This window comes from Priapulus caudatus, unplaced genomic scaffold, assembly GCF_000485595.1.
Source record: "Priapulus caudatus unplaced genomic scaffold, Priapulus_caudatus-5.0.1 Scaffold609, whole genome shotgun sequence".
Lineage (NCBI taxonomy): Eukaryota > Metazoa > Priapulida > Priapulimorpha > Priapulimorphida > Priapulidae > Priapulus > Priapulus caudatus.
This window is the reverse complement of record NW_014577670.1, coordinates 5917-16571: the sequence shown is the minus strand read 5'-3', so window position 1 is coordinate 16571 and position 10655 is coordinate 5917. Positions and strand designations below refer to the sequence as shown.

The following is a 10655-nucleotide window of genomic DNA, read 5'->3' as shown; positions in this document are numbered from 1 at the left end:
TTAGTATCCACGTTTGTGTTCCCCTAAAATAATCTACATCCTGATCGTTCTGTCTCTCCAGAAATTGGCGTAGATGTGAAATGGGTGGTGAGCAGAGCGGGTGTAGACATGTGGGATTATGGCGGGGTTTTGGAGACGGAAGAGAGATGTAGGGGTCGGGAGTCTGGTTGTGGTCGCGAGAGTAAGCGCACGCGCTTACGCGCGTGTACGCATTTCTTTGTTCCTTTGTGCAAGATGGACACACTGTGTGTAAGATATTAAAGTTTATTCAGGTTACCACACAAGTTTGGATTTCTAATATCATCATTTATACATCGAACTTTTCATTCAACGTTACGCCCCGATCTCACAGCGCACCTATCACAGCAGTTGGATCCGAACCGAACGCACAGATGCACTGTGAGCCGCTTGGCACCTGGAACCGGCAGAAGCTCCACCTGGAGCTGAAGTACTTGGGAAGAAAAGACGCCGACGCCAAACTGAAACACAAGACGACAATTAACATTTCAATCTCCTAATGACTGAAACTAATCAGCTTATAGCTAATAGCTATAAGAAATAATAATAATAAAATGATAATAAAAACTAACAGCTGAAACCCCTGCTCAGAGAAAGTCAGCATATGCTATTATGCATTGGCATATTGTTATAGATTGGTGAAATCATTCTGACCCAGCTAAAGCCTAGCTCAGACCTGTGACTTTTTCATGCAGCTCGACAGAGATTCTAGAATCGCTGTAAAAATTGCTGTGAAATCGCTACGTCTGCGGTAACGTACAACTGCAACCCGTAGCAATTCTGGTCGCTTGCGACGAGTTGCAAAAATCAAACTGTTTTGATTTTGAGCGACTCGTTGCTCCCAATCGCTCCCAAATTGCTCTAGAATTGCTTCGAAATCGCATGTGTGCGCACACGCGGCGACACGTCGACCGATCGCTTGCGGTTGCAGGTTGCAGCGACGAGCAACCAAAAATCCCAGGTCTGCACTAGGCTTAAGGAAAGAGCCCATGTGCAAAGTTAGCGACACTCATATTGATCACTGACCTTGACTGTTTGTTTTTCTTGGCATCCTCCACTGCAAAAATGTGCACTGTGCCATGGTCACTGGATACACACAGTAGAGAAGAGTCATGGTTGAAGTTTATGCTAAGAAAAATCACAGAATAATAAATGTTATTGCTTTAAAACGAAAACAACACAAAAAAGCGACAAAAATCTGAGAGCAAGCGAGAGAATGTTAACTGAGGTGTTATCTGCGATGGAAGAAAGAGATACGGGAATGATAAAGAGAGTAAGAAAGAAAGATGCAGGAACGATCACAAAATATTGAAAATAATAATTATGAAAACTATACAAGAAAATAGCCGATTCTCTGCGTTCCACTGCCTGCAGGATTCCTTATGGCTCCTTACCAGTATATGTGAGCTGTGTTGGCGCCTCGCCGTAGTTCATGCAGCTTGGCGCCACTACTCGTGTCAAACACTCTTATTAACGTTCCCTGCAACATGCACAGCAACAGTTAACAACACTCACAGCAACAGTTGAACAACATAACACACAACAGCAACATGCATGGAAAAAGTTAGCAACACCAATCAAAGTCAATACTTCTTATTAAAAGCTCTAAACAACATGTCACATATTACCTTAAATATACAATAGACAGTTGGAAGTCTGAAATGTATCAATTGCCTATTTATGAGGCTAAAACGGTACCTTTTCTGAGGCAGTGGCTAGTTTTGTTCCTTGCAGGTTAAGCGCAATGCAACTGAGTGCTGCTTCGTGGCCCGCTATGTCTAGCGGTGGCTTTTCTATTAAAATTCAAGTGGAAATCCTCATCATTACAATCGTATGAATGAATGTTATTGTTATAAAATGAATGAAAATGCAGTGCAATGAGTACAACAAGATCACGCACCCATTAACCTAGCTAAAAGCGGTATTCATGTAATAGTGAGGGCGTGCGTTGGATACTGAGCGACATTATGAAAATTCTGTTACTGCTACTGCCATCTACAGGTAAATTATTACAGAAACTCACTCTATGAGACAGTTGTTTTCAACCTTTATCGCCACATACGTTCGATCCTATATTGCTGCTACAGCTCTCGATTCATGGTCAAGATCAATACCGTTAACTGTATTGAGAGTTATATATAAAACTATATTTTTAATATGCTTTTCCGCTGTTAATCTATTTATTTATCATTTACGAATTGTCTTGACTAAACATTTTATCCTGTTTTTAGTCGATTTAAGCCTATAGTATTGCTGAGAGGGTCTATGTCCCCCAGGATACTGCCGGAACGTACCCTGGGTACAGTCCAGTATACCGGAACGTACCCTGGTACTATCTAATATGCCGGACCGTACCTTGCCTACTCCACTAACGAGTCTAGGGAGTCGCTAAGAACGTCTCCTAACCATAACCTAACGCATATCAGAATAGTTTTACCAGGCCCCTCCGCGGTAGTTTCTGGTATACGGCGCCGTCCCAGGGTACGTTCCGGCAGTACCCTGGGGGACATAGACCCTATGAGCTATAGTATTAGTTTGTATAGATCAACAGAGTTAGAGGTAGGAATTGTATCAATTATCACTTGGAACTATCTCTTGCTGGCGTATGAGTACAGTGCATTTTTCACTTCCGTTTGTTTTGAGGAATTTCAACAAAGCTGATGTGTTTATGCTGTTTATGCTGTAAACCACCACTTTTTCACATCACTTAGTTGGTACGTGTGCGTGAGTGTGTGAGGGTGGGCATGCGTGCGTGCGGGTAAAATTAAAACCAACCCCTGTTCCTGACAGGACTATAGTCATCATTCAGTGATCGGTGAGATCGATTTGTCTGGGCGTCTGCTGGTCTAGCCAATCCCGGCCAAGTAGATACAATAATGTAACCCAACAAGAGTAGGGCTTGTCTAAGACCCTACTCTTGTTTGGTTACATTATTGTACCTACCGGCCAAGCAGCAGCTGATAACAATATCCTGTCCAGAACACTAGTGCAGTTTTACTATGCTATCAGCTATGTGCCTATGACCTATATTCTGGTCACTGGGTAGGTAGGCCCTGTGACCCACAGCTACAAACCAGTCTTTGGTTTTTTTCTTAGAAAAGAACAACTTTGACAAACTGTTAGTATTTGAACTACATAACCTGCTTTGATTAGTAGTTATAATCTAACAACACTGCTATTACATACGGTCCAGACGCACAATCTTACGCTCAAACAGCAAAACCCAAAGAGAAACACAGAAATAAAGTGAAGACAGTAAAACTTTAAAATGATTAAGTCACTGTAAATAGTAAAAATTAAAAAAATATTTCCACTTTTTCACAAAATGTAAGTAATTCTGTTCACTTTTTATGGTTAAATTGCTGCATTATACTTCCTATTTTACTATATTATTCGATGTAAACATACACTCGTGATTCATACATAGCCCATAGCAAGCAATTATTGTCAGGATAATAATACAAAATCGTCCAGGTTTATTGCATTTTTAACTAGTTGAGAAACAATCTTATCAGGTAAGAATTTGACGATACATTTAGTCCCGTTAGTACTTACTTTTAATGTAAAAAAATGGCAACAATTTTTTTTACAAAATACACCATAGAAAATTCGTCACATACGTCAATTTAAGTTACGATGTTACTAGGTTATTTACAGATACACGTACCTGTGTTAGCCAGGTCAACAATCTGCACATGGCCTGTTTTCCGAGCAGGGAATGCTAACAGAGAATTGTTACTGTTTGGACAAAGTACGCACAGGCCTGCAACAAAAAAACAAAAAACAAAAATGATACTAACTAACGAAACGAGGAGAATGTACTTATAATGTCCAAATATAATCATGAAAATGTACAATTACTGAAGCAAATTTACATGCATGAATATGTAAGCTGTACTCACTATATCTGTTAGTGACAACTCCTACGCTTGCAGTAATACGCCCGCGCACTATTTTAGGCTAGCGCAGTGATACGAACTGTTTATAAAAGGGTGAGAAACGCGCCTTTCGTTATTGTAAATTACAGAGAAACAAGAGACACTCCAAGTTCAAGTTTACCAAGATAACCCTAAAGAACGCAGCATGGCAGTCGCTGTGCGTTATTATTATTCTATAGTACTAGTCGATAGTGTTGTAACGTATTTCAATTGATTATGCAGATGATATGACTGTTTAAAATATGTTAAGTGATGATAAAGTCAGTGTTGCTATCTGTGTGCATACCTGTGTTACTGTTCTAGGCGCATATATACGCAGTAACGTTGGAGGTGCGTTCGCATATTGTATGAGCTAAACGTTGAAATTGTGTTGTGTTGTAGAATACAGTGCGTGCGTACTCTGATGTTCAATTATCGTTGCACCTCGTATATTCAATGGCGTTTACAAGAGAAGCTTTTTGTTGACGAATGTTTGGATTAAACTAGTAAACTTCTATATTCTTTCCAGATTAACCATAACATAAGCAAGACAAACATGTGTGTAAACTGCTGGAACTCAAGCGAAAACAAATAAACAGATATGAAACAAAAGAGAAATTAACGTAGTTTATTTTTTTTACAATATTTATATATATTGTCGATTTTCTTATTACCTTGTATGTTAGGAGCAGTTTCAAAGACATGCAGTTGTTGAGGATTCTGGGTAAATGTGTAGACTTTTATGACGTTTTCCAGCACCACTACGATTCTGCAACATTATGACCATATATGGACATTCAGCACCATTTCCGAAAGCTTTAATTAACATCCACGAAAACAGAAATTTTAGTAATTGCTCCGACTGCCCTTTACAGCACACCATCACAACATATTGCACGCACATTTTTATAATACTGTGGTGGTTTTAAGGGAATCGCGAATGTAGTGCATGTTCGAGATGAATCAGAATGAATACTGACCTGTCTCGTCGCAGCTTCACAGCTTTCACGGCACTAGAGAACTCAAGCTCTATGACATGTTTCTTCTTCAGATCATCCCATACCATCACTGAAACAGCAAATACCGTTAAGCATTCAACAGTAACCCTCGAGTAATTATGGCGTTAATAGTTATTGGTTATAAAAACAAAATATGGAACTGTTCAGTAAGTGGACCATGCGAATAATTTATATAAGAAGACCGTAATGTAGGTACTATAAATGAGCTCTTAAAACATACAATTATCTCTACTACCCTCGAATGACATCCACATCCTTTTCAAACAACATACTCTAAGTACATACCTTTGTTAGGGGGATATCTAGGATTTTTGCCACCCCCAACTACAGCAAGGTAGTTGCACCGAAACAACATCTCGACGTAACCAATTCCACCCTCCGCAAAGTCTGCCGGAAAAAAGAAAGAAAATGTGGGTCAGATGATTTATATACAAATACACGATCTCTCATGGTAGTGTAACAACCTCAACCCATATGTAAGTAGTTTTGCAAGGCAGCTAAGACTGTATGCTCCATGAGATATGCCAAAATGACCAAATTTAAAAGTAGATGATGTGGAAAAATGCATTTCTAGGTCTGCATATCCAAGTTTGCATTTCCATCATGTGATTAAAAGGCTAGGATTCAACAATGGCTTGAGATATCAACCAATGTCCAGTGGCGTGCTATGTGCACAGTGTAGACATAATATATCCTTCATTGTACATCAGCAAGGCACAAATTCATACTAGCTGTCAAACATTGAGTCCAGGATGACCGTAGGGTAGACAATGTGCTGACTATTCAGGGAATATAATCAGAAGAGAATCAACAAAAATTTGTTATAGCACATCGTGAATATTGTTGTTGTCTTTTGGTGAAACGGCATTATGTTTCTCTCACACTCCTCTAGCCCTAGTACTCTACCCCTCGTTGCAACTGACAAGAGGCTATTTGTACTAGCACTGCTCATGCTAGTTCGTGTCTGTTGTTACTTACCTTGTCTCTCTTTCTCCTTCAGGGGATCACAGTTGTATACACGGAAGCCATTTTCCATACCACACGCAAAGCAACCTAAAATGAAGACAGATCTAATATGCAATTTTAAAATATTGTAGCAGATATATTACTAACTCCACCTACAGGTAACGTCATCAGCATTCTACCTCAGCTCTATAATAATTCTTACGATTACATTCTAAATCATAGTAAATGATTTGCTTTCAGTTTTGCTAATAGTAATACATTATACTTACAGGTTTAATATAATAGCGATGTACACCAACACTACATTATTTCCTTGTGTTTTTATTTAGTTAAATAACAGTATAGATAAACTCACACTATACGCATATACATAAAATAAAGAACCAATCACTATGACAATATTTTATCATACCCATAGGGGGTCTACCTCATTACCTGTATCTTAAACTTGTATATTTTTAATGAAATGATATGTTGTTAAAACTGTTTTTATACATTTGTTAGATATCGGTTAAAGACTAAAAGAGCGAGAAATAAAGATTATCTACTAGTACTACTACATGACTGTAACTATAAACAGGACATAATCATGCAAACAGCACGGTAGACTCCCGCACTCGTAGATTCGGGTGCCTTGTGAAATACAAGAGAGGGAGCTAATACCCCAGTCACACCAGGGCCCCGATCTCACTACGCTCGTATTACGCTCTAAGAGCGTGGTGGAAACGTGTAGAACGCAGTGTGGACGTATATGGACGTACTGCGATCGTGATCGAGCGCGGTGCAGTCAGCATGAGCGTGGAGAGCGTGGCCAAACTTTGAACATGTTCAAAATAATCGTGGTGCGAGCGTGGCAGAAATACAGCGCAGTGCGGGCGTATTAGAGACGTGGAAGGCGTAGTACCCACGTAACTCGAGCGTAGTACGAACTTAATGATCGTATCGCAAGCGTATCGCAAGCGTGTCGGGTGCGTGAAAATTGTCGCCCCGTTCTCAGCACGATGTCAATACGTTTTCATCACGCTGAAACTACGTCCATGGAGATGTCTCTGCGACCTGACCACGCTCTCGCTATGACCATGGTGCGTCTCTAGCAAGCTCAACCCGTTTGTACTACGATTGTACTACGCCCAACACGCTCAGACTACGCCGTTGTGGCGTTCGCATTACGTGTTAGTTACGCTCAGATCACGTCCTGCAAACTTTGGGGTATAATTTGGGGTGCTACCCTGGCCACCCCACCAGTTCAGTGTCCACTATGGATGAGGCAACACTAATCCATGCCATGTTTCTCGTAGAAGGACAACTCAAACTACTTGATTGCCAAGCCCTCATTGCCAAGCCCACGGCCTCTCCCCTTGTCTTTTGGCGGCATAGTTGTGTCCGTAGAAAATAATCTTGATGTTAATCTTGATTTAAGTTGATAATGTTGATCTTAATTATCTTGATGTTAATAATTAATCTTGACAGCACGGCAGAATGAATAATGATGTATAGAACGCGGCGCGGTATTTATATGATCGTCGCCAGCGCAGTCGGCGCGTGATTAGCGTGCAGTTGAGGCGCGGTGAGCGTTGCTAAGGCACAGTGCAAGCGTCGTTCGAAATGCAACACGATCTGATTGGTCGCAATAAAGACGCAGTCCACGCAGTCCAAGCGTGATGCGGGCTTGGTGTTGAGCGTGGTGAAAGCTTGTTGAGCGCAATGATATCGGGGTAAAGACGCACTTAGATCGTAGTATGGACGTAATTAGAGCTCAAGGGGTCGTTGTCGTAACAGGTACCTACTACAGATATGTACCCAAGGTACATATATGTATACACAAAGTGTACCAGACTTGTACTACAGAAGTATACCCTAACCCTAACCCTAAACATACCTCATATAAAAATATAAACATAATACTAAACAACCTAAAACTACCTCGGGTACATATCTGTAGTACCTGTTACGACAACGACCCTTCGTGCGTAATTAGATCGTAGTATCGGGGCTGGGCCCGGCTGGGGCCCAATTGGCCACACTCTCAACCACGCTCATGACGCTCGGGCAAATTTTTTGAGGACGGGGCGATCGTGATGAGCGTAGTTCTGGTGTGATTGGGCCCTACGATACAAGATACAAGATGCAAACAACAAGAAGTGTTACCTTGGTCTTGGTTCCATCCTGCATACAATAAACCATTACCGTGCGGGTTTAACAATCCTATATTCATCTTTATACAAATGATATGTAAAAACCATGCAACAAGATAAAAAAAGGCGCCTGTGGCCACAAGAAATCGTCAAATTTACAATCGTAATACGCCTCTGTGCGTAAATACATTAGCCATGTTTACAATTCTTCAGCAAGATTTTGGTGTTTTACTGCCATCTATCGACAGAAAAAGAAACTCATTGCTCTTCATATTTTGGCTCTCACTCCTGCCTTTCACCATAGATATATACAAACACATATGTATTTGTATATATCTATGCTTTCACCAATAAGCCTATATAATTATATAAATAGCTGTACATACATATTTTACGTATAGCTTCATTGTTCTTTCACAATGAGGAAATACTCGATGGTGTGTGGGAAATATTGAGCTCAAATTAATCGCGCAACGTAATTGCAATATTTCTTAGAAATATTTTTTATATATTCATCACAAAATATGTCCCCTCTAGTGAGATATTGCGCATGCGCTAACACACTAACGTAGCCAGATTGTGTACTGGCTGGGACGGGCGGAAGGGACCGGGCACTACTACGGCGACTACTGCGGCGACCAGGCCGACTACTGCGGCAGGGACCTTACATACAATATCTTCTTCGTCTTTCTTAAGAAAACAGATAAAATTTTATTATATAAATCAATGCTTGAATACCTCCTCTTTATATTAAATGCATAATTTTTGCAATATATTCTTTTTCTCGGGAGATATTGCGCATGCGCGAGCGCCGTTTCAGGCGTGCAGTATGGACTAAAGAAAACTGCATAATATAGCTTGCTAAGAGAGCGAGAAGGGTGGGAAACTAAGGAAAAGCGGCAGGCAAGATAGCTGGAGGCGGTAGAAGAAGAAGGCTGAGCGAGGGACAGGGGAGGCAAGAGAAAGGACGGGAGGTGATGAAATAGGAGTTTTGCTCCCTGCAGGCTAGGGCGCTCTCCTAATTATAAACACAGGTCTACTGATAATAATTTATTACAGAAACCTATGCTGAGATACCCCCTAACCATATTAAATGCATATTCAAAACAAAATATGACTCCTCTGGTGAGATATTGCACATGCGCTAACATACTAACATATCCGGATTGTGCACTGGCTAGTATATGCGGCGGGGACCTTACATGCAAGGTCTTCTTCGTCTTTCTTAAGATAAGTCTACAGATAAAATTTTATTATATAAATCTATGCTAGAATACCTCCTCTTCATTTTAAATGCATAATGTTTGCAAAATATCTTTCTTCTCGGGATATATTGCGCATGAGCGAAAACCGTTTCAGGCGTGCAGTACGGACTGAACAAAACTGCATAATATAGCTAGCTAATAGAGTAGGAGGGGTGGGAGACTGAGGAAAGGCGACAGGCAAGACAGCTGGGGGCGGTAGAAGAAGGAGAGGACTGAGCGAGGGACAGAGGAGGCAAGGGAAAGGACGGGAGGGGATGAAATAGGAGTTTTGCACCCCACAGGTTAGGGCGCTATCCTAATTATAAACACAGGTCTACTGATAATAATTTATTACAGAAACCTATGCTGAGATACCCCCTAACCATATTAAATGCATATTCATCATAAAATGTAACTCCTCTGGGGAGATATTGCGCATGCGCTAACATACTAACATAGCCGGATTGTGCACGGGTTGGTATATACCGCGGGGACCTTACATGCAAGGTCTTCTTTGTCTGTCTTAAGAGAAGTCTACAGATAGAATTTTATCATATAAATCTATGGCAGAATACCTCCTCTTCATTTTAAATGCATAATTTGCACAACATATTCTTCTTTTCGGGAGATATTGCGCATGCGCGAGCGCCGTTTCAGACGTGCAGTGCGGACTGAAGAAAACTGCATAATATAGCTTGCTAATAAGAGAGCGAGAAAGGTGGAAAACTGAGGAAAAGCGGCAGGCAAGGTAGCTGGGAGCGGTAGAAGAAGAAGAAGGCTAAACGAGGGACAAGGAAGGCAAGAGAAAGGACGGGAGGTGATGAAATAGGAGTTTTGCACCCCACAGGCTAGGCCGGGCGCTATCCTAATTATAAACACAGGTCCAATTGATAATAATTTATTACAGAAACCTATGCTGAGATACTCCCTAACCATATTAAATGCATATTCATCATAAATTGTGAGATATTACGCATGCGCCAACACACAAACATAGCCGGATTGTGCACTGGCTGGTATATGCGGCGGGGACCTTACATGCAAGGTCTTGTTCGTCTTTCTCAAAAGAATTCTACAAATGGAATTTTATAATATAAATCTATGCCAGAATACCTCCTCTTCATCTTAAATGCATAATTTGTACAACATATTCTTCTTCTCGGGAGATATTGCGCATGCGCGAGCGCCGTTTCAGACGTGCAGTACGGACTGAAGAAAACTGCATAATATAGCTTGCTAATAAGAAAGCGAAAAGTGTGGGAAACTGAGGAAAAGCGGCAGGCAAAGTAGCTGGGAGCGGTAGAAGAAGAAGAAGGCTGAACGAGGGACAAGGAAGGCAAGAGAAAGGACGGGAGG

The 10655-nt window shown here is 41.0% G+C and overlaps 1 protein-coding gene across 3 annotated transcripts in view; it reads right to left on the bottom strand.

The window, feature by feature from the left end:
• The window catches only part of LOC106812122 (WD repeat domain phosphoinositide-interacting protein 3-like), a 13207-nt gene extending 4944 nt beyond the window's left edge, over positions 1-8263 (bottom strand). For all 3 annotated transcript variants that reach the window (XM_014815906.1, XM_014815908.1, XM_014815909.1), the window contains exons 1-10: positions 8069-8263; positions 5933-6007; positions 5240-5341; positions 4916-5003; positions 4610-4704; positions 3686-3781; positions 1717-1811; positions 1413-1498; positions 1045-1146; positions 358-479 (exon numbers count right to left, since the gene is read on the bottom strand). In XM_014815906.1, the coding sequence (XP_014671392.1) occupies positions 358-479; positions 1045-1146; positions 1413-1498; positions 1717-1811; positions 3686-3781; positions 4610-4704; positions 4916-5003; positions 5240-5341; positions 5933-6007; positions 8069-8135 (928 nt within the window). In that variant the 5' untranslated portion in view covers positions 8136-8263. The remainder of the gene's footprint in view (positions 1-357; positions 480-1044; positions 1147-1412; positions 1499-1716; positions 1812-3685; positions 3782-4609; positions 4705-4915; positions 5004-5239; positions 5342-5932; positions 6008-8068) is intronic.
• Between the last annotated feature and the right edge of the window lie 2392 nt (positions 8264-10655).